Here is a 24389-nt window from a genome sequence, read left to right as displayed (position 1 = left end):
CTATCTCCTGCCCATCCATGGCCACAGTGTCCCTTCAGGGACCCCAAAGCTGCCCATGGGGCACGGGCCTCAAGCCCCAGGAGAGTGTGTGATCTCTGCAGGTGCTGCTGTTGTTAGGCTATATGAATACACCTTTTTGTGACACTTCCAACCTCAGGACTGGTTGGACCTAAAATTCAACACGTCTTGTTTGCCGGGGGGAAGGGAAGACAGATTCCAGGGACCAGGAACAGCTAGGCGCCAGGTTGTTACAGCATCTCTCCAGCAGCCTACTGTCTACAGTCCCAGTGAGAAAACTGAGGCTAAGAGAGAGCGAGGTTCTTGCTCAACTTGCACGGACAGAGGAGCAAAACAGGGCCCTGCGCCAGGAGTGCACCTCACACTGATTACACTTTGGCAGCCGCCTCTGGCTCCCTGCTCAGCTTCTGATAACCATTTTCCATGCTCCCATGATCTCACTGCGTCTAGACCTTCCCTCTCTGTCCCCTATACGAATACAAGCCTCTTCCCTTTTTCCTTCCTTCCACTCCATGCCTTGCCACAGTGGCTAGGCTCAGGTCCAGGCACCTTCCCCTGCTTTCTCTCAGTCAACACACTTCTGCTGAACACGTGCTACCTCCTGCTGGCCTTGTACGAGAAACTAACTACGGCCCTGAGCAGGATGGAGATAGTTTCTGCCCTCATGGAGCTGACAATCCAACAGCAGGGACAGGCGCCAGCCGATCCGTGACACGATGAGCAGCTGCCGTTGTGGGGAGCATCGTGAGCAGTGTCAGAGCATAGAACTGGGTCCTGGCTTAGTGTCAGGAGGTACACTGAGGAAGGGACATGTGAGCCCAGCTTTTGAAAGGAACAGACTGAGAGAAAGGAGGTGGAAATCCCTCCAGGAACGAAGATTCTATAGCTTCTCTGGGTCTCAGAATCACACATCAACTCCCTTGCCCCCCACCCACTGAACCGGCTGACCCAAGGTCAGACACAAAGCCCCACCCCGGTGGGACTGCAGGGAAACTGGACACCCGGCTGGGCATCCTGGAATTCAGTCCTACCCTTCCAAGGAACCCCTAGCAGTGAGTAACAAGAGCTTCAAACTGTGTACCCCTTGTGACCCAGAAATCCTGCTTTTGGAACACGCCCTCCCCAAAATAACCGAAAGAAGAAAAATCAGAGCAGAGGCACAAAGATGTTCACAGAAGCGCTATTTATAATAGGAAAAGTTGGAGACGGCAGGAATATACTGATATGGTAATGGCACAGATATGACAGAGCTCTTCAACTTGCCAAGAACTGTGTCAACAGTTATAAGCGTGTACGGGAAGAAATGGTCCATAAAAATGGCACAAGAGCATATGCCCGTGTGCGTTCATGCCGACAGCATGGATGTTCCCGTTGTGAGACCCTAGTATCTTGAATTCTGAATTCTACCTTCCAGTGTTCTCAGCAACACTTGAAGATCTTACAGTCTGATTCTGAATCCAGCAATAAATCACCTCTTTATTACATTTATTACTCTGAAAAAGAGTACCTAAAACCACCAAACAGCAAACAGGTGAGTGCTTGCCAGAGGCTGAGAATGAGGGGAGCACTGAGTATAAAAGGACATAAGGGAGCTTTTTGGGGTGATGGAAGTGGTCTGTGTTTTGACTGTGGTGGTGATGATGGTCACGCAACTCCATCCATCTGTCAAAACTCAGAGAATGGTATGCCTAAATGTGTTAGTTTTCTGTATGTAAACTGTATCTCAGGAAATCTGATTTTGACTACAAGTGGGCAGGGCCTGGTGGCTGAGTGGGAGCAAAATATAGGAGAGGTGCCTGAGTAAGGTGGGGGGGAGAGGTGCCCGAGTAAGGGAGGGAGAGGTGCTCGAGTAAGGGGCGGGGGGAGTGGTGCCCGAGTAAGCAGGGGGAGAGGTGCCTGAGTAAGGGGGAAAAGGTGCCTGAGTAAGGGGGGGAATGGTGCCTGCACAAGGGTCAGGGAGGTGCCGAGTAAGTGGGGGGAGAGGTGCCTGAGTAGCGGGGGGGGGGGGGAGGTGCCTGAGTAAGGGGGGGAGAGGTACCTATGTAAGGTTTGGGTCTCGATACTAGTCTTGGGTCCCCAGGAGGAGAGCCAGAGCCATGAGCACTGCTATGGAAGAGAAATCGGAGATGTGAGGAGGCTGATGTTATCTACTTGCCTTCCAGACCTGCTCTCCCCTTCTCCACCCTGCTCTGTGCCTGGGAGGCTCACCCACACGGTCTGGATCAGTGGGCTTCCTTGGGTCTGCCGGCTGGTTCCACCCGTGGAGGAGATCGGAGGATGGGGAGATGGCGGGGGGCGGGGGGGGGGGCAGCTGCGGAGCGGGGAAGATGTTTTTCATGCCGAGCGGTCACATGTTGAACGCCTTAATCATTTTGGCTACTCCTTTGTTTGCCTGCTTCGTCCTACGTTACAGACGGGAAGGCATCTTAAGGAGATGAAGTCCTTGCCCACGTGGTACAGCAAGGAAGGGCAGAAGGACAACGGACAATAAAACGAGACCCGCTGGGCACCTACCCTTGCTCCTCTCGTTCCAGACACAGAAGCCTACTCCACACAGGCCGCTGTCTTGTTAGGAAAGCCTCCTCCCACAGAGCCCAAATCGGCCTTTGTGTCATTTTCACCCTGCGGGCCCAGTTCTGGCCTCGGCAGCACCACAGAGCAAGTGAGCCCCTCCTCCACACGGTGGCACCTCAGACAACGGCAGACAGCCACGCCAGGCTCCCTAAGTCCTGCTTTTGGGGGGCTGAAGGATACCTGTCTGGGGTCTGTTATGAAGAGAACAATCTATATATATCTTGCTATTAGCCATTCCCACTGAGCAGCATGAAGGAATCAATCTTGGAAAGAAAAGCTTTAATACAGGATCCTGTATCTTTACCACTTCTTCCTCCCCCTAAAACATCAAGTTCAATCATCTCCATTCCCCATTCTTTGGGCTATAAAGGTAAATCTACCCAAAAGGCCTGATGTGAAGTCAAAGAGAGAGGAGAGAAAATAAGCTGTATTGCTCGCTAGTAACACCCGGGCCCAAAGGGCAACAGGCCTGTGCTTATGAAGCAAATGGCACCCGAGACGCTGATGCCGTGAGAGCTGAACCAGATGGGATAACTGCGGGAAGGAGGGGGTAATATCACCTTGGCTTCCATTTCTGACCTTTTCTCTACTCATTTCATGTCCATGTCACCTGCCCCCGACATACAGGACATACAGTGCACATTTGTGCCATCGTGCTTTTGCCTGTATTTTCCTTCCACCCAAAATACCCTCGGCAGGCTTTACCACCTTGCAAGGTCATTTATCCAACCAAGTCTCACTGAGCAGGGCTCCCTTGTGCCTGGCTTTGTGCTCGGGACGAGCGTGCAGCAGAGAACAGACTTTAGGAGAGGGGAGAGTGAGCAACGGCACCCCCTAAAGAGAAGGGATGCCTCATGACCCCCTAACTGGACTACCACCAGCCAGCCCCTGAAGTCGGGTTTGTGTGGTGGAATGTCAGTCAGACATGGCGAGGAGAGCCCACACCAGTCTGCACACGTGGCACTCGGGGCCCCAGCCCGCCTCCATCAGCGCTGCCCAGATAACCCCGAGAACTGGATGACCCAGGCGCTTCCGGACCAAGGACTGCGATATTCCAACAAGCAAGCACTCTGACAGCTGCCTTTTGTAAAGGAGCAATTAAATTTAGCAGCGTTCTCACCGAACTATCACCACTTCAAGCAAGGGCTCCGATTTTTTTTTTTCTCAATCCAACATCAGCTGCTTGTGGAGGTGAAAATGTGACCTACTTAAAAAAAAAAAAAAAGATAAAAGAAATAAAAAGAAGGAGCCCTCAGGGCTGAGCATGTCGTCGTAGCAGCTGCACAGAGGCCGCCACAGCCCACGTCCGGGTTCAGTTTCCTCCTTCCTCCTTCCAAAACCTGGGGAGGACATTATGGGATCATCTACTCCCACCCCATCCTGGGTTGAGAAACTGGGGTCCAAGGAAGGCTCCCAACAGTGTCCCAAGGCCACCAGCAAGGGAGCTCTCCTTTTTCACATGCCCTGTGGTTTTTCAGCATCATCTCTCATGGGAGTACTATTGTTCTCCCCACTTTGCAAATTAGGAAACCAAGGCTCCAAAGGGTCACCCATCTGGGCTGTGGCAGAGCTGAGATTTCTGCAGAATTCCATGAGAACACCTCACTGCCTTAGAGAAAGCATAGTGAGCGGCACCCTTTCTCCGCGGGGCGGGCCTGTACCCACCGTGGAAGAGAGTCCCAGGGCAATCTCAGGTCTCCACTCAAATGTAAAACTAGTCCTGCTTTTTTGTACTGTTAGCAGGCCTGTTGTGCCCCCTTTTCCAAACGCCTATTTGGCAAGACAGGTGCTCGAGGAGTCCTGGAGATAGGAATCCGCAGCTCTTCCATGATACCCCATGTTTGCTTTTCACATAGAGATCCAGAACGCCGGGGAGCCTGTCAGTCTTACCTGGACAGAGGCGACTGTCAGTGAACCAAAAATCAACTTTTGTCTGAGTTAAAGAAATGATGCGAGGCACTTTCTGGTAATGATTCTTCTCTAGGCTGCTTCCCTGTAACAGCGACACATCCCTACAAATGTCTCCTGACAGGCCTCCCTGCTTGTTCTGTCGGCTGCCCCGGTGACTAACACAGGCCAGGAAGCCTGCAGGCACTGCGATGAGATGAGGCTGGTCCAAGGTCTCAGTTAAGACTTACAAATACTCTTCCACATGTGATGCTAATAGTACTAAGAATACTATTAACAACACTAATAGTATCTACCTTTTATTGAGTGCTAAAGGTCCCAGACAGTAGTCTAAGTACTTTATGCAAATTATCTTACTGGAATTTGCAAGAGCCCTGTGAAGTAGCCACTATTATTAGCCTCGCTTTACAGATGGGTAAACTGAGGCTGATAGAGGTTAAACAGACTTGTCTAAGGTCGTAAGACAGATATGCAGCAGAGCTGAGATCTGAAATCAGACAGCCTAATTTCAGAACCCATGCTCTCAGCCATGCGGCTATAAATTCCTCCCACGTAAAATGGGGTAATCATTCCAGCCACACCCACTATAGGAGCCATAAGCAAAGTGGAAACTGAGGTTCAGACAAATTAAGCAACTTGCCCAAGTTTACACAGTCAGCAAGTGATAGAGCTGGACATGAGTGGGGTCTTTTGATTCTACAACCATCTGTTCAAGCTGTGAACCCAGCACAGTGTCTGAGAGTATGGCCTTTAAAAATCCTATATTCTTTACTGGTTTGGGGACCCTGGCAAGTTGTTAACTTCTGTGAGCTTTAGTTTCCTCTTGTAGAAAAAACAGAAAATAAAACTTATCTCACAGAACTGTTGAGTGTTCAAAGATATGACATGATGGGCTTGGACCAACACTGGGCACACAGCAAAAATTCTAAATACCAAGTACTATGATAGGGAAGTTAGTGCATAAAGTTTAGGAATGTGAAGTCGAAAGAGAAAAAGAATTTAAAGGCATCAGCCCTAGAGCCTGGGTGCCTGGGGATGACCACTGTCCTGCCATTTACCAGGTGACGGTGGGAACTTATTCCAGTTCACAGGTTCTCAGTGTCCTCATCTGTAAATTGGAGAGAATAATCCACAGGGCTGTTGGGAGATTTGAAAACAAGAAACTACAAGCAAAGTGCTCAGAACAGAGAGGGGCATGTGGGCTGCAAACAATCAAAGCTAAGTGAAGTGCTCTCATTATTAACGACCACAGCAGCCCCTATTATCTTTACCACACTATGCCACACTGCCTTTTGTGGGGACAGCGTTTTAAAAACAATTAGCTGCTATAAAATAAAGCACTATTTGCCATGGCTGCACAAACTTCATGGTTTGACTTTTAACTAATCTTCCCCTCATTATCATGCTCTCCCTATTTGGTTCTGCAAACACATTTCTTATCTTCAGAAAGGAAAAGGCGGAGAGTGTTCCAATACTCAAAAACCATCACAGGGAGAATGGTGAGTAAAACAAGGCACGCATGGTCAACAGCTACCTCTCCGAAAGGGTGTCCTTTGGAGACAAAAATGTACATCACATCTCTGGTGAGATGCCCCGTGGATTCTTAAAGGTCCTTCCTAGATTACCCACCCAAACTAGAGTGGCCAAGTAACACCCCCCAGGGGGTAAGACAGCCCAGAGGCAAGGCCCCAGGCCCTGTAGCCTTTGTGGGTGGTGAATGCTGGCTGTGATCTTCCTAGGAGAGTAACTGCAGGTGTCTCTGCAAATGAACGGAAACTTTTGAACTAAAAACCGAATGTCAAATGGATCTGTCAGGGTTCCCTCCAGATATGGCAGCCCTGAGCAGATAGCAGAGAAAGAACAATTCTTGCCCGCCCTGTTTTCGACTCCCCCCGTGCTGGTGAAGTGATAGGATTCTTATCTGGAGCTTGATAGGATGTAGAAAATAATTACAAATGAAAAGGTTATTCATAATTTTTAAATGAGTTAATTAGTAAACCCAGTCAGACTCACTCATTACAGTAATTAATAATTGATTATACTTGAAATTAAACACAATTTTTCATCAAAAATCTAATTAAGTATCTGTGCTTCTGCCTGTTGATTAGATCGGTTGGTCGGCTGGAAAAGTCTTTGTTAAGGATATTTGTGCTCGGCTGAGACAATTAATTTGATTTTTAATAATTGAAAGTTCCTTCCAAGTTAGTCATCACAGGCTGTGATTACGACCAAGCAACAAGACGCTCATCCTCTGCCCCCGGCAGCTGGAGGGGACCAGGCACGAAGGATGCCGCCCCAGCCCTTGAGGAAAAGTAGGAAAATGCACCTGCAATGCCTTCACCTGCATTAGCGTACTCCAGCCTCACACACATCCTCCTGAGGTGATGGGTCGTGCCTGTCTTCTAGATGAGGAAGTCAAGGCTCAGAAAGAGAAGCGAGTTGCCCAGGGGTGAACAGCAGCCAGGTGGCAGAGCTGGGAATGGAATCCAGGTCTGTCAGAGGCTGGTGTAAGCTCTGAGTCTCCAGGAAACAAAGGCAACATTCTAGTTCTGCCTATCTGACCTGGCCCTTGCATATGCAATCTACAGTCTCGTCTTAAAGTTTCTGCAGAGAGAGGGTTTTATCAGAAGGATGTATTTATTCTATGTGAGGACACATTATCAATGGACTAACCACTCCTAACAGGAGACACAAATTCTCCTAAAGCCAACCCCTCCTCTCCACCTACACTGCTACTGTCTTAGCTGATGCCCTTGGCTTCTCCTGACCCATTTGCTGTGACGGGGCCTATTCTTCCTTCCTCTACACTTTTCTTTCTAAAATAAAAGTCTGACTACATTCTGCCACTGCTTCCACTGCTTAAAACCCTTCAGTGGCTCCCCAGTGCCCATCCGGGAAGGTCCGTCACTTGGCCTCTGAGGTCATCTTCATGATCTTACCGAACTCTCCTGCATTAGCTCCAACACCCCTCAGATGCTTCAAACACAGACGATGGCCTTACCACCACACTGTCCTCTCTTAAACCTGAAACTTCCCTCGGTTTGACATCCACTCTCTGCATGTCTCCTGACAATTTAACTCTGACTAGAGGATTCAGCTACATCATCATCCTTCCCAGGGAGCCTCCCCTAGTGCTCTTGGCGGTGGGTATTCCCATAGCCCCTGAGCTGCTTCAGTCACGGCTAACACAGCTGTCTCCTTTCCAAAGCTACCAACAACAAGAGGGCAGGGATCATGTATTTAGCCCTAACATTTAGCACAGTACCTGGTCCAAAGGAGGTACCCTGTATGGTTTGCTGAATGAGAAACAAAAGTCACAAAATCATGGATGCAAAGACTGTCAGTGTTGGAAGGACAATCAAAGGCCATCCAGTGAAAAAATCTCAGTCGCCACTGGAATCATCCTTACTATGTGGTCACTGGGCTCTATTTGCATCGTTCCTATGACAAGGAGCTCACTACCTCCTGGTAGATCCTATCTAAATTTAGATTCCTGAAAACTGACCCCATAGAAGCCCATGGGATGTAAACAGACGAGAGTTTGCATAATCATACAAAGATTTATTCTTTCTCCCTGAACGAGGCTACAGTATAAACTTTCCAACTTCAATGTAAGTTGATGTCTTTATGTTGCAAACTACTTGACTCTCGATGAACAGGGACAGTCCTCGTTCAAACGTCTACTCATTTAGGAAATATAATAATGTCAGTCAAAAACAAGAGTTGCATTAGTGGTTACCAGGGACACAGCATTGGTGGTGACAGGAAGAAACTTTCACGCCGAGTGATGGTGCTTGGAACTGTATAGCCCTCACCTGTAACCCAGTTTACATCAATCAGTACCCTTTCACAGGGCTCTGGCCTCTCCCAATTTGGCTATTCCTTTTACCCACTAACACACAGTAGGGATGGCAAATGCCTGGTGTGCCATCAATATTCTCCATTCTGGTGACCATAATAGGTATTACTAATCAATCACAGAGACCCTTTCCCATTGATCCTGAATATAGCCTCAGGACCCTTCTTTTTGAGAGAGAGAGAGAGAGAGAGAGAGCGAGAGCGAGCGAGCACGCACAGGGGAGGGGGAGAGGGAGAATCTTAAGCAGGCTCTACCCCCAGTGAGGAGCCTAACACAGGGCTCAATCTCACGATGATGAGATCACGACCTGAGCTGAAGTCAAGAGTCAGACACATAACTGACAGAGCCCCCCAGGCTCCCCCTCGGGATCCTTCTTAACACAGCTTTCTAGACAGCATCAACTAAGCAATCAGATAGAAGAGAAGAAACACGTATGCCCACCTGGCCTTGAAGCCATGGAATTTTCTGTGCCAGTCGTCACAAGGGAGAGAGAGATCTGGCATACTGATGAAAGCTTACTATAGGTGGAGCTATTTAAGGCGACCTCCCTGTTTGAGGGGCTGTCATCTTCCCGATTACTTGTAAAATCCACGAATCTCGAACGCTCAATCCATGCTCGAATCCCTTCTCCTGAACAAGCGGGGGCCCATGTTTCGTTCATCATTCCTAGTGACTGCACGTACTTCCTCAGCACACAGCCCTTTTTCATCCACAGTAACCCAGGGGGTTATGCGATGACAGGGTTCTTTTCCACCGTGGACGACACCCTGTCTTCCTCTGGCCTGTGCCAGTTACTTCTGTTTCTCTTTACCGGGCTTACACTGGAAAAGTTCCCCTTGCATACACAATTATCTCAGAATTCCTCAGCATGGCTTCAAGGACTTCTCAAGCTGGCTTGACCTACCTTAAACCCGAGAATGACAGAATTCGAAGGCTGGAAAGGACAGAGGGTGAAGCCAACCCCTCTGGATGCCTTTATTAATGGGCTGATTTACAAAGAGGCAGCGGACTCTAAGCGGTGCCTACGGATCTCTTCAGATTAACATCTTCCCTGGGAGCAGATCAAAGATGGGGGTGAAGGAAGCAAGAAACCTGACTGTGGGGGGAATACGTCGAAAGAGCATCCAATGGGTGGCATCCTGTGGTGGCAAAGTAGGGGTCAAGAGGAGTTTCCTACATCGTGGAGGTGGCCTGGGGTCAGGCAAGAAGGCCAGTCAGCGCTGCTTGGGGTCTCCGTGCATCCCTCAGCCAACTCTCACTGCTAGTGGGGACCCGCTGCTCCTCAGTCCTGACCATGGCTGCACTCTGGACTTGGGCTCCCACAGTCCCCTCAGACCACCTCATCACAGCCTCTCGTCACCTTCAGATATGCTTCCTGGCTGAGGTCAGCACAGTCCAATCTTTGGCAGTTTCCCTCCAACCCCAGGGCACCCCACGTCTTTCCTGCTCCTAACTGCGGCTACGTGGCACTAGCAGGAGAGGCCTGCCTGCTGTCCAGCCTCTCCAACTGGTCATTTGTCGTGACTCCAATCCGTGACACTCACGCCACAGACCACCACCTCAAAGGTCAGTCTCGGTGACTGCTTACGCCTACTGCTAAGCATCCAACACAGGACGGAGCAGCTGCTCAGCTTCCTTCCTGCTTACAAGCAGGGAGCAGAAGAGGGTCCCAGAGAGATGACCTTGACAGTTTAGGGGGTGCAGGCCAGCGCCCCAGGGCTGCGTGGCTCGCCATGTGTGCTTTGGCCGTCGGGGCGGCAAGGTGCCCGCGGTGCCCACAGGCGTGTTGTGTGCTGCCCTCTGAGCGAAGGGGAGCCGAGGGGAGCTGGGGCGAGGGAGGTGCTTACCCACGAAGTATGCCAGCAGGATGACCAGCGTGGCTGAGATGACGATGGCGCTCAGGGCCGCGCACTTCCAGTTACAGTACTTGGAGGGCTTCTGGAGGTTGAAGGCTGGCCGGGCAAAGGTGCTGCGGGGCAGGGGCCGGGGCGGGGGGGAGTACACCGTGCTGGACGTCAGCGGGTACCCTGGTGAGGTGGTGCAGAAGAGTGGGGAGGTGCCTCCCGGCTTGAAGAGGAAGTGCCTGCGGGTGGAGAGAAGCCAGAGGGCATCAGGGTCTGCAGGCTCACTGGGACCAAGGTCAACCTGGAGGACAGAGGCAGCAATAGAAGCATGCAGAGGAGCCTGGAGAATCACCACAGAGAAGACAGGAGGGACAGAGAAAAGGAGAATCATGTACCAGACCACATAACAGGGCACACGAACACACGCTTCCGGGGAACACAATGGGATAGTCCTCCCCGTGGGAAAAACCACCCGGGGCCAAGGAAGAAGGTGTTACCGACTTGACAGAAGGCTGGGTGTGGAGATCCCTCTCCGGGGAAGGGCTGGGGTGGGGATGCTGTTTCTTGGGTATTATACTAGCTGTTCTCTAAAATCACTGGCGGTTAACTAGGAATGTGTCTAAAATCCTGTTCTGTGTCCTGGAGCTAATGGAACCTAAATGTTTCTTCTCTCTCCAATACCTACTTTGCCAGTGTACCTTGGTGGAGGTATGAAATACCGTTCCGTTTAAAGGGTGTTTCGGGGGTGGAACTCAGAGACCACCATTAAGTTTTGCCATGGCTGAGTCCCCCAGTGGCTGTTATACAACCGATGGCAGCAAAAGCCTTCAGAAGCCAGACTGCTGCCTTCCAAACTCCTAGCAAAAGCTGTGTGAGAGGACAGGTAGGCAAATGCATCCTCAGCCTAGCCATAGTCTTCAGGGCAGCGTGGCAGGTCAAAGCGCATGGTTGTGGCCAAACTAGGTGTCAGGAAATCCTCCACAGCTTGTCTTTAACCATGGCCACGGGAGAATTTGTACACGGCCTGGGAAATGGGGTGCACTGGTTGCACTGCTTCCCCCTGAAACCTTAGGGCAATCTTGCACTTTGCTGGGGTGCAAGATGCCTCAGGTCACAGAACACATCCTTGGGATTACGATACGTATGATACAGGGCCTATGCTGCATAAAAATTGCTATGAGATGTCTCTCAGAATGTCAGAGGCAGCCAATGAGATGCCGGGAGCTGCATATTAACAATGCCGCTGTTAATATGCTGAAAACAGGGTACTTCAAGGAGAAACTGTTGGGGATGGGCATGCAACAAGGCATCGTCACCTCCCGCAGGAGAGCCCAGGGAAAGGTCTCAGGGTCTGCATGCGAGTGCAGGAGCCACAGGGACAGCATACACAGAGAGGAAGAACATGGGGATGTCACCTACCCGTCACTGTAAGCCCCATCATGGCGGGAGGCGCTGAGAATGTCCATCTCAATGAGGTTGTCCTGCAATGTCCCTAGGAATGGCTGCTTGCCTAGGTTTCTACGCACACATGGAGACATGAATGAAGCAATGAGTCATGCATCGATGAAGGGGGATAGTAGAGAAACACACAAAGTGGCCGTCTGCCGCAGCTGCGCGTGAGATCAGCGGGACAAGGCTGCCAGGCGATGGGTCTGTGTGCAAGCCACATGTGCGAGGGGTCTGCCTGGCACAGAGCATCCAGAGGGAGCATTCTCTGTACAAACCTGAATGTCTGGCAGTTGTGGCCATCAAATCACAGCTCTCACTGACGGAGACTGATTACGTCTCAGGCACTGAGCTAGGCATGATACATCCGTTTACTTCAAATGTTCAGACTAGGCTATGCAAGGAAGGTGTATCCCCATTTTACAGGTGAGGAAACTGAGACGTGGAGAGGTAACAGGATTTGCCAAGGTTACCAGCTGGCAAGGTTCTACGCAGGAATTTGAGCTCAGGTTTTCTGTTTCCAAAGACTGTGCTTTCTCTACTATACATAGAAAGTAGAAAGATGTATACTTTCTATACATCTGTTCAAACAACAGCAAGAGACACTTGGCTAGTCCAAAGAAAAAAGAGTGATAAGCATTTGGGGCCATTTTCTTCTCAAGCCGTGGTGCTCAAACTCGAGTAAGCATCAGAATCGCCTGGAGAGCTGTGCTTTGCTGAGGCCCACCCCAGAGATTCGGAGTCGGAAGATGGAGGTGGGGCCTGAGAATCTGCATTTCTCACAAACCCCCAGGTTGATGCTGACAATATTTAAAGTGTCACGGTCCTTTAGCAGAGCAGGGACCTCGGTGATGGCTGAATGGTGAGGATGGTGCCCCTCAGAAGACAGATGGGGCGTCGTGTCTTTTGTTCCCCCCGTGTACACTGAGGGCAATGCATTTGCTGACAGCACCCATTTCTAATGCAGGATGGAGACAGACACACTTGCCCTCTGGGTCTCCATCGTGCCTGCTAACTGGCCTCATTCATACTGGAGTGTGCTGGATCCTGTTTCCTGATATTTTCACGCACTGCTGTCCCCTCACTTGAAAACCGTGTAAGTGCACAGTTTTAAACAAGCCGGTGATGGCTTCAGCCTATTGTATGCACCTCAAGGAAGGACTTGAGTGCCGAGAGCTAACTTTTGGGTTCGGCCCTGCGAGGGACTTTCCTGCTGACTTGGACCAGGCCTTGAGCACCAGAGAACCCAAATTCAAGTCCCTTTTCTGCCGCTTTCTTGCTGTGTGACTGTGTAAAAATTTCAACCTCTTCCAATCCTATCCTTCATCTGTAAAATGAGGATAACAATACTAAGTTCACAAAGTTGATGTAGGACCAAATGAGTAATGTTGGAAGTATCAGGAAAGGCTAAACACACATCATAGAAGTTCGAATGCCAATTTAGGTATTAGTACTAATTTACATAACATTAGCACGGACACTAACAAATATTCTAGAAGTACTAATGCTAATCTGCCCTACATCTACCATAGCTTATCCACTGTTCTAGAACTCTGTATCTAACGTAAATGTTAGTCCCCACATTACAATGTCAGCACTATCATTTTTGCTTTGTAGGCTGGCAAATCAAAGATCAGAGATGTAACTTTCTGAAGGTCCTATCACGGAGTAAGCAAGCGGCAGAGCTGGAAGAGAACGCAGGTTTGTCTGATCCCACAGCTCACAAGCCTGTGTCACCGCCTTGCCTGTGGGTTTGCCCCCCCGGGCCAGCCTTACATACCAAATGAGGAGGGGCTGTTGACACTTTCATTAGCACCCTCGGGGACGGTGGGAACACAAGGCAACACAGTTTAGCAGCCGGAGCCACTGAGAATTGCCATGGTGGTGGGGACCTCCCCTTTGAGAGAGTCCTGAGCTGTCTGGGCCCAGCAGCCTGGGTACCAGGCTGTTCTGGTTGGTTCATGGCCCCTGGGGCCTCCCACAGGGTCTGAGAGGAACTACAGGGGTGCAGAAGTCCTTCAGAGTGGCCTCATTTCTGCCCCCACCCTCCACAGGTGGTCTCCTCATGGGAGGCCTCTTGTGATGAAGGAAGGCACAGAGACGCTGCGGTCAAAGAGGTCCCAGCTCTGTCATTCACTGGCCATGAGGTGGTGAGTCTATCTCTCTGAGCACTCATAAACTGGGATAATCACTCTCCTTATAGAAGCTAAAATATAATTTAGATCATGCTACTTCTCTACTCACAACCTTCCAATGGTTTCATAAGAATAAAACCATGGTCCTTACTAGGGTATACAACGTCTGGCCCCCTGCTACCTCTCCAATATCATTTTCTGTGCTACAGATACCCTGGCCTCCATGCTGCTACTCCAACCAGCTAAAGCCTTTGCTGTCATTTGCCTGAATCACCTTCCCCCAAATATCTGCATGGGCCTTTCCTTCCCTTCTCATGGCTAACTGTAATAGTTCCCGTCCTGCTCTTTCTAATTACCCCTGGCCCCTAGCACTGCTTTAGTTTTCCCCATTGGACTAGACACACGCACGTATGCGCGCACGTGCACACACACACACACACACACATTTTTTTCCTATTGCAATTTAAGTTCCGTAAGGGTAGAAATCTTACCTGCCTTGTTCTCTGCCATGTGCCCAGAGTCTACAAGAGTGCCTGGTACACAGAAGGCACTCCATAAATATTTGCTGAAGACCGTGAACGATGGGGTATACAAAGGGAGGCGCCCCTGGCATACTGCAGGCACACAGTTGGTGTTTAATTGAGGGGAGCACAGGTGGTGTTTTATTATTATTTCCCTCATTCCCTGTAGTTCAGGAGGGAATTTCCAGTCTTTCTACAGTCCCTATGGCCCAGCCTGAGCAGGCCCTAGCCACTTCTGCCCAGAGGCCCAGGACGAGCTCTTGGTGCCTCCCTGGGGCCAGCAGCTGGCTGCATGGTATGCTTCTGTGTACATCTGGGAGTCTGGCTTGCATCGCTAGGCTAGGACTGGGGTCTCAGAGAGTCAAACGTGTACCTTAAAGCCCATCCAAAATAAATATATTCAGGAAAAAAAAGACAAAAAGGATAAAAATTGAAATGTTAATAGTGAGATTTTCCAGTGTCTGGATCAAGAGTGGTTTTTATTTCTACTTCTATAATTTAAGAAAAGAGAGCAATTATCTCTCAAACGTGCAGATCTGTTAGGACAGGGGAAGAGGCAGTGCACTGGAACAAAGGGTTTCTGGAGAGAGACTATGCCAGATTCCCTGAAAGAGCTTTCCACGTTGGCACTAACTCAGACGTTAGCCATTTAGATCACTCGGGAATTTGGGGGGAACGCTAGCACCTGCTGAAAATACTGCCAGTTTAGAATCCTACTGCTGACTTGAAATGCCCCTATTCTGTGCTTCTGAAACTTAGTTCTGAGTCGATGAGGCCTCATTTGATTGGTGAGGAAATCGAGACCCAGAGAGACATGTGTCCTGCTCATATGCGCAGAGCAACTTAGCGGCAGAGCTGAAACTAAAGCCTAGGTGTCTGGGCTCCTAGTTCGAGGCTCCTCCCCAAATTTCCTGCCCATTTCCCGCTCCCAACTCTGAGATTCCAGTTCTTCGGGAAAACAAAAGTTACAAGGCTCTCCTAATGAAGGCCCATGCTGCCGAGGCCTCCTTAAATCACAGTCCTGCCTGGTCTCCAGCTCACTGCTGTTGGGAACTCGGGTGTGGACCCTAGATTCATCGGACCCGCACACCGGTGGGTATTGTTACCTCATTTTAACAAATATGGAAACTGAGGCCCAGATTGGATGAGTGACTGCCCAAGGTCACACAGCAACTGAAAGGTAGAGCTGGGACTGAAAACCACATTCCTCCAACCTCACTGCCTCCAGTTGCCTCTCAGGAGAGAGTTGCTGAGTACCCGGAGAGGGGATGTAGTCAAGTGCATTCTGCTGTCACAGCTCTCCTTGCAGTGGGGAGGGGACCGCCTCCCCTCTACGCCTGAGAGGAGGCCTCGGGCAAGTCCCTGAGCTGCCTGCAGAGATTCTAGTTCCAGCCCAGGGCAGGCAGAGCTCGCCTTCCGAGGACAGAACAAACAGCTTTTGGGAAGGACGTGGCCGGAAAGTCACAGTGGCCAGGTCTTCAGACTGCCTTGCTCAACAGCTCATCTCACCGTGAGCCCGCTGTCCTGGCCATGCTTCACCCACAAAGCCCTGGGGCAGCCACCCAGCAGAACAGGACATTCTGCTACGTGCTATACTAGCTGTCCAGCTACATTCTGCAGCTGACACCCCCAAGGTGTGCAGGGCGTCAGAGATTTGGCCAAGGCCCCATAAAGACTTTGTGATAGAGCCAGCATTTAACAAACGAATGAACAAAAGCAACAAAAAATGAACCGGGTCTTCCAGGTCACAGTGATCCTTCCGAAAGGCCAATTCCATAAGGTTACTCTACTATTTCAAAGATGTTCGTAACTACTCACCCCACTTCTGCCACCCTCAGGCCCCATACCCACCTCTTCTTCCTATAACTCAAGGCCCTCCATTGCCGACTCTCATTTACATGCATTTCCATGAGGCCCATGCGCTCCCGTGTCCCCCAACTCTTAGCCATCTCTCCAAGATACGAAGCTCTCTCAGCTCTGTGCTTTTGCACAGCTGTCCCTCACCCGAGAATTCCTTTCTCCCCTGCAATCTCCTCCCGATGCAGGTCCAAATAATCAGGAGGGCAGCACTGGAGAGCAGCTAGGTCCTCTGGAGCCAGCTGGCCGGGGTGTGGATCCTGGCCCTGCCACTTGCTGGCTGTGTTTCCTTACGCAAGTTACTTCACTTTCCTGTCTTCAGATTCTTCATCTCTAAAGTGGAGATGATAATAAGACTACCTACCTGTGCAGAGCAGTTACCATAGCAGTCCTGACTGAGGTTTTCCGGAGGGTTCCCACCATTAACTGACGAGCAGCTAACTCACTGTGTCTAAACTACGTGTACAAACAATATGGTTTATGCCAAACACCTGCTTTCCTTCTGGGTGTCTGAATTTGGGCCTTTGCCAGGCATAAGGTGCCTGTGTGGCCAGTTCCCAATAAAAATCCTAGGTGCTGAGTCTCTTCCGTGCTTCCCTCTAAGGAGCCCCAGTAAGGGCCCCATGAGTGTTTGGTGTGACTGTTCCTTGATGCCCCCATACAGAGGGAGCCACACTCTCCTCTCTGCTAAGACCACCCCCCAAGTCAGAGCACTATCCAAAGTGCCATCTTCATTCATTCATTTATGGGTCTGCCTTCCTCATAAGACCATGAGCTTCTTCTAAGATAGTGGCTCTGTTTTCTGCATGCCTGGGACCAAATCATCAAATGACAGGGACAACTGTCCACCCCAATTTCCTGCAATGCTCAGGAGTTGGCCTGGCCCGCTAGAAGGTACTGTGCGCTATTCTGGGAACTATACCAAGCCTGGGTTGGAGACCACCAGGATGTCCTCCCATCCCTGAGGGGTAGACAGGGCTATTCCCCTAATTGAGCATGACCACACAATGGGCCTCAGGCTCCCAAACCAGGCCTGGGATCAGATGAGCTAGAGCAGGGGTCTGGCAGCCTCGTGCTCTGGCTTCCCCTTCATCTGACAGGAGCCTGACAGGCTATTAATCAGACAATCCCTATGAAATCAATTAAGCATTTGATGCTACAGAGCGTGAACGAAGTGGACCAGGGTATAGTGGACCCTGAACACATGGATCCCACCAGAATGGACCACAGATGCACCAGCAGACCTCAAAGCAACATGTGACCCCCAGCTCTGGGAATCACAGGGAGGCCTGGTCTCCCCTTGGGGACTCCGTTAACCCTCGGAGGGTGCTAGAGGCAGTGGGTTAACCAAGTCCTCCCTCTCACTTGCCCTCCTGCCTTTGTCTCCAGCATGAAATCTAACCCCCTCCTGCTTATTCTGCCAGCTGTTATGCTGTTTTCTCAGCTATTTACTTTTGACTCTCAACATAGACTCAGTGCGACAATTACAGAAGGGCCTGTGACTGTTCCTCTGGCATCATGGGGCTCTCCATTCGGGTGTCGCTTGGTTAAAGGCTGTTGGCTACAACCGCCTCAACTAGGCCCTGCTCCCTTGGGCTTTCGGGCCTCTGCTCAGGCTGTGCCTCTCTCACACCCCTTCTTCTTGGCTCCACCTGGGGAATCCTGCCTGCTCTTCGACAGTCAGCCCCACAGCACCAGGTCCCCTGGGAAGCCTTCCTTTTCCCCACTCAAGTTAGGTATAACATTTCATTCACTGTTCCATTGTTCATTCATTTAACCTGTGTGTTAATATTGTTCCAGTACCCATGATGTGGCAAGCCCTGTGCTGCCCGCTGAAAATCCGGAGGCAATTAAAACACAGATTCCTGGTATGTGCCTCTATCACAGCAGTTGCCCTAGTGCAAGAGTCTGTTCTCTTAGACATATTGCCCACTGGGCACACAGTAGGCATTCGGTGACTATTTCCTGAGTAACAAGCACTACATGGTAAGCAGTTGAGCACTTACTGCGTGCCAAGACATTTTCAGACCTGATCATATGTAATTGCTATCACAGCCTCAGGAAGCACTACAGTGGGTTAGAAGTGGCCGAAAATCCTTTGGCACTCTCCCCTTGGGAAGTCCCTCTCCTTGAAGCCGGCTGGCCTAGGACTGCTCTGACTAACAGAACAATGGCAGGAGGGACACTATGCCATTGCAGACCAAGCCTTTAGAAGGATCGGCGACTTCTGTCTCAGTGCCATGGAGCTCTGAGCCACCGAGTATGAAGTCCACTCCCTGCTGGGAAGACTGGGAGGAGAAGCCCTGAGACCACGTTAGAGGGTGAGGGTCCGCTGAGCCCAGCTACCCAGCCTTCTTCTCCAAGGCTCAGGCATGCGAGTCAAGCCACTTGGCTCCTTCAGATTGCCCAGCTAACAGCTAATACCACTGACCGACCCTAGGTCAGGAAGACCCAGCTCTTCCTGAACTCCCGACTCACACTGTGAAGTCTAATCAACCGGCAGAGTTTGACAGTCATTTGTTATGCAGCAATAGAGAATCAGAACAGGAAGTTACTAAGATGTTCTCCCTTTTAGAGATGAAGAAATTTAAGGTCTAGGACCACAGCCAGTGAGCGACAGGGTGGGGATGTGGGCACAGGATCTGCCTGGCCCTAAAACCTGTGCTATGAACAACTAGCTTCAGTGAAAGGACCATCACTTATGTACTCAGAGCACTGGGGCCAAACTTCCTTCTCCAAGGTGGAGAAAAAGGTGCAATCTCCTATTTCCTCTCAACTCTTCGGGTGAGCAGGAGTTCAATAAATATTTTTTCAAGACTTTTTTCTTTACAGGGTTGATATGGGAAGATGATGTATATGAAAAAACATGGGAAATCATTTTTATAGTGTGTCTTTTAATGCCAGGCACCATGCTTTATGTTTCTTATGTGATTCACTTCCTTCCAATTGGAGAGGCCTGAGTTCTTAGCCCAATTTACACAGGCAAATCGAGGGTCAGGGATGTTCATGAACTTGCTGGGACAGTAACTGTTAAAGCCAAGACAGGAATCCAAGTGCTCTGACTGTAAATTCTGTGCTATTCCTATCTTACCACGCTGGTCAAAATTATCTGCAGTTCTATCTGCCAGATGGGGCACCAACCCCTCTTCAGCCTTGTTGGTTTTGTGACATCAACCAGGAAAGGTCAGTATTAAGGCCCAGAATTCTGAATGTGTTACCGGCTGTATTAGGCACGTGTCCCAGTTTTAGACCATCTTTAGATACACAAAACTCTGGGGTAACAGAGGAGACCTACCTCAAACATTTCATCTGGGTCTTTAAGAGTAAGTAGGACTTTGCAAGACCAAGAAGTAAGAAGGAGGGCAGCTCTGGCGGACAACTGTACAAGAGCATGTGCAAAGGCACAGAGGCATGAAAGGGGTGGGCATCTTGGGGAAGACTGATAAACACACACACACACTCATACATATATCAGATGTTAAATATCTATATCTGTACAGATTTACATAAAATAGTATATATGAATATACATATGCTGGCATGTTAACAATGGTTACGTTTGGTGGTAGATACAAGTGATTTTCTTTTATTTCCGAAGTGTGATAAAGTAGAAGGAAGGACAAAGAAAACCAAGTTCCGTGTGGTTTGTACAATGGACGCGGGAGGACAGAGGGTCAGAAAGGCAGGTGTCGGCTGGCTGATGAGGCAAGAGAGGTCAGCTGGGACCACTCTACCAGGAAAATGCCCTGCTGCTGGTCCTCTATCTTCCTTTCCCTTGAAAAACCCAGAGAACCACCTACTTTGATACTAAGGGATAAAAATGAACATCCAACCAGAGGGAGTGGCTACTGTGTTCCATGCAGAGAATCAGAACCATCGATTATTTGCTGACTTCTTTCAGCCATGTGCAGTCATTCAATAAGCCCATGGGAACTAATGGGAATCTGATTAAGCTACCCTGGGTGGGATGGCATATGATCATCCAGCTCTGTCACTGATGAGAGCCAAGGAGGCATGTCAGGAAAACTCACACATGATTTTAGAGGAGGTCAACAAAAACAGTATTAATTAAGAGACTGGGGGTGGGGCGAGCTGGGCAGTATCTCTAAGAGATTTGCTTTTGGAAAAGCGATTCTACAGGAGTAAAAGGGCACAAAAGGATGTTGATTTTCTTTCACTGGATCCCACAAGCTCAACGTGCAGATGTCATAATGCCAGATAGAGTCAGATGGGTACATGTTCCATGTGTAAATTAATTTCACCTCTTTAAGTGTGGGATGACTTCTGTCCTCTTCACAGATAAAGAACAGGAGTTTGAGAAAATAAAATCTATGTTTCCCCACTACTTAGGGTAGAAGATGAAGAGGTTCTAATTGTGCTAGACTGGGACACTTCATCTTTAGAGAAAGTAGGGAAAGGCTATGTCCCCCAAAGTCAACAGAGGGGTAAGAATTATGGGTAAATCTTTTTTTAAATTATTTTTTTATTTAAATTCAATTTAGTTAACATATACGGTGGTAAAGATTTCAGGAGTAGAATCCAGCGATTCATCACTTACATACAACGCCCAGTGTTCATCCCAACAAGTGCCCTCCTTAATGCCCATCACCCATTTAGCCCATCCCCTCACTCAACACCCCACCAGCCACCCTCAGTTTATCCTCTGTATTTAAGAGTCTCTTAATAGTTTGTCTCTCTGTTTTTAACCTTATTTTTGCTTTTCTCCCGGATTATGGGTAAATCTAATTTTTGTCTTTATATCTTTCTGCATTTTCTCCAGTGAGTTTGTATGCCTGTATCTTAAAAAAAAAAAACAAAACAAACAAAACAAAACAAAAACCCCTCATTTTAATTTTGGTAAAATAGTGACTAACCAGAGGGAAGGAGGGCAGCTACAGAACTGATGCTGACTGCAGTCCCTGGAGGGAAGGGAGCACTCTGCAAGACTGGAAGAATGCAGAGGTGGAGAGGTCCAGGCCAGGGGAGACCAGGAGAAGGTGGCTGTGGTGTAGGGAAATAGCATTGCGCACTGAGTCAGGCATCCTGGGTTCACATCTTAGACACACATCCACCGTCTATGTGACCTGAACTAGTCACCGAGTCTGATTCTCAGCTTCCAAAACTCCCAAATGGGATCACAAATCACAACAAGGCCTTGGTAAAGTTGTGAGGATTACATCACATTTCAAGTATGAAAGGTCTTGTAACCAGAAGTTGATGGTGTCTCAATGTTAGGGATTATAGGGCTTGGTGAAGGGTGAGAAGTCCGTGGGAGGGAAGGAGAGGAGAAAGGACAGGGAGCCTTCCCTGAGCACCCACCACAGGCCAGGCAGGTCCCAGGCCAGGCACAAGGTGACCAAATCACAGTAGGGAAAGGCAGAGATGTGGATCCCAATTAAACACTTATCAGGAGCCTACCCTCTGCCTCCCCGTGACACACTCAACTCTCATCTCCTTTTACAACAGCCTCCTCCAGCGAGCAGCACCCCCACCGCGTAGACAAGGAAAAAGGGCACGCCGGGGCTCATACCTTTGTCAGCTGCAGGCCAGCCCTGGACCTTGCGGCTGCTCGATTCGCAAGAGCCCGCTCTTCCTGCCCCACGCCCATCCCGCCGCCTGGCTCCCCGGCCAGAGAGCCGCCTCTCAGAGCTGCTACCCGACCCCAGCCTCCCGGACCATGGCCGTGGGGGCACACGGAAGGGCCCCTCCGCCCACCCCCGCGGCTCGGCCCCGCCCCTCCCCCGCACCTGGTCTCCAGGGGGATGTTGCTGTTGAGCAGCCAGTTGTCCTGGGCGTGGGCCGGCTCCTGGGCGCCGCCGGCGGGGGGCTCTCCGGAGAGCGAGTGGTCCGTGGGGGCTGGGCTGGGGTTGCTCCTCGGAGTGAAGTTGCCCCGGTTCAGGGAGTTGATGGAGGCCGCGTGGTGCTGGTTGGGCGTGTGCGCGTGCGAGAGCGGCGGCGGCGGCGTCCGGAGCCGCGGGTGGTTCTGCAGGCCGCCCGGGTGATCTAGGGCACAAACACGCGCGGTCAGCGGGGCGCCAGGCCACCGCCACGGCCGGGCCTGGTCCCGAGGCCCACGCGGGAGTGGCCGGGCGGCGACCGGCGCGGCGGACCATGCGTGTCCATACGGTGGGGAGACGGTACTTACTGAGTACCTACTATTTTCAGTGCTAGGGACACATCAACAAAACAGACAAAATCCCTGTCCCCTTGGAGCTTAAATTCGAAAAGAGACAATAAACAAGATTAGAAAAAAAAAAAGTAGCCTCTGACGTCACCCACTTCACATGGTTTCTTTAATACTTAGTGGGTGGTGTTTTGCAAGTGTGGTGCAGACCAGCCCCTTCGATATCACCTGGGAATTTGTTAGAAGAGAAAATTCTGGATCCCTGGCCCAGGCTTATTGAATCATGAACCCTTGGGTGGGCCCCAGCAATCTGATTTCACCAAGTCTCCAGTTGATTCCAATGGATGCTAGAAGTTGCGAAAGTATACAAGGGCACACAGAAAATGAAACAAACAAGGTAAGGAAAACATGTAGTTTACTAAGGTGGTGATAAATCTGAGAACACAGAAAGCCAGGAAAGGGCCTGTGGCCTGGGTATGTGAGGGCTGTGGTGAAATTTTAGGCTAAGTGGTCAGTGATAGCCTGGGGGAGGGATGAATTTTGAGCAAAGGGAATGAGCTGAATTAAAAACCACCTGGGGGTTATTAAAAACCATCATTAACAGTTACTGAGCACTTACTGTGTGCCAGGCACTATTCTGAGCCCTCTCCATGTTTAAATTCAGCTGATCCTCATGACCCACTAAAGAGCAGGTACTATTTTTATACTCACTTTGCAGACAAGGGAATTAAGATACATCTTTTATTTACTCCTTTCAACTACTCAGAACAATAAGTATTATCATCACCAGATTTATAGATGAAAAATAGATTTCAAGATAAAGCCCACACAGGGTCTGGCAAGCCCTTCAGAGTGTGACCCACCCACCCTGCAGAATCCAACCCTACCTCTCATCATCTTCCTCCCTCTACCCTTGACTCCTGCCACACCTTTCCCCCAGAGGCCAAGAGGTCTGCTGCGGCAGTCTAGTGGCTAAAACCTCGTTTCTGATGAGGACGGTCCCCAGGAATGTGCCTTGTACCCTCTGAAGATGTGCCATGCGGTGCTAGCAGGAATCCCCCTTAATGGGAGGCATTAAGCATGGGAAGCAAAACAGGCAGAAAGCAGACAGCCTTGCACCAGGGAGAAGGCGAGAATAGCAGGGTCATTTGCTTTGTCCAGCCGTCCTCAGGCATCACTTTAATGGAGACGTTTGGAGCCTGAGACAGAAGCCAGCAGCAGAAGCACCCTCCTGGGTTGGCCGAGTGTCCCCCCTACCCCTTGGCCTTTCAGGCTGCTGGCTGCAGTCCTCATGGCTCCGAAGTAGTGAGAGGGATTGGACCACTATGTCTGAGGCTTATCAGGAGGCCAGCAGAGAAGGGTGACCTAGCCCTTGCTCCAGGCCTCCCACCAGGAGTCAACCTCCTTGTGGCATTTTTACCTAACGGATATTGATAGTTGCTGCCACTAGCACTTAACTGTTTACTTTTACAGCCTTAACTTTTCTAATGCCCACAACACCCCCTAGAGGGCAGTATTATTATCATTCCCATTTTAAGGACAAGGAAGCTGAGGTTTGCAAAACTAAGGGGTCCTTTATTTTATTTTGTTTTACTTTTTTTTAATCTTTTAAAGATTTATTTCTTTTTGAGAGAGAGCGTGAGCAAGCAAGGGGCAGGGGGGGGGGGACAGAAGATCCCAAGTGGGTTCCGCACTGACAGCAGTGAGCCTGATGTGGGGCTTGAACTCACGAACTATGAGCTCATGACCTGAGCTGAAGTTGGATGCTCACCCGACTGAGCCACCCAGGTGCCCCCCCCCGCCACTTTTAATTTTAGAGACAGCACAATCGAGGAAGAGGGGCAGAGGGAGAGAGCGAGAGAATCTCAAGCATGCTCCACACTCAGTACAGAGCCTAACACAGGGCTTGATCCCACGACCTTGGGATCATGCCCCAAGCTGAAAGCAAGAGTCAGACACTCAACCAATTGGGCCATCCAGGTGTCACACTAAAGGGGTCCTTATTAATCCAAAGCCTGAATTCTGTCTACCAAACCACAGTGCTGTTGCATATAACAGACACCAGCCCGACTGTCTCAGTCCATGGCCATAGGCAGAATAAAA

The 24389-nt window shown here is 50.0% G+C and overlaps 1 protein-coding gene across 8 annotated transcripts in view; it reads right to left on the bottom strand.

The window, feature by feature from the left end:
• The window catches only part of TENM4 (teneurin transmembrane protein 4), a 748341-nt gene that overhangs the window by 211977 nt on the left and 511975 nt on the right, over positions 1–24389 (bottom strand). For 5 of the 8 annotated variants that reach the window (XM_043580115.1, XM_043580112.1, XM_043580114.1 and 2 more), the window contains 3 exons: positions 21910–22165; positions 11623–11721; positions 10207–10442 (listed from right to left, as the gene is read on the bottom strand). In XM_043580115.1, coding sequence (XP_043436050.1) covers positions 10207–10442; positions 11623–11721; positions 21910–22165 — 591 coding nt within the window. The remainder of the gene's footprint in view (positions 1–10206; positions 10443–11622; positions 11722–21909; positions 22166–24389) is intronic. The other 3 variants (XM_043580116.1, XM_043580117.1, XM_043580119.1) reach the window with 1 other exon arrangement.

The sequence above is a fragment of the Prionailurus bengalensis genome, chromosome D1 (assembly GCF_016509475.1).
Source record: "Prionailurus bengalensis isolate Pbe53 chromosome D1, Fcat_Pben_1.1_paternal_pri, whole genome shotgun sequence".
NCBI lineage: Eukaryota > Metazoa > Chordata > Mammalia > Carnivora > Felidae > Prionailurus > Prionailurus bengalensis.
The sequence above is the reverse complement of the archived record's forward strand: the minus strand, read 5'-3'. Positions and strand labels throughout refer to the sequence as shown.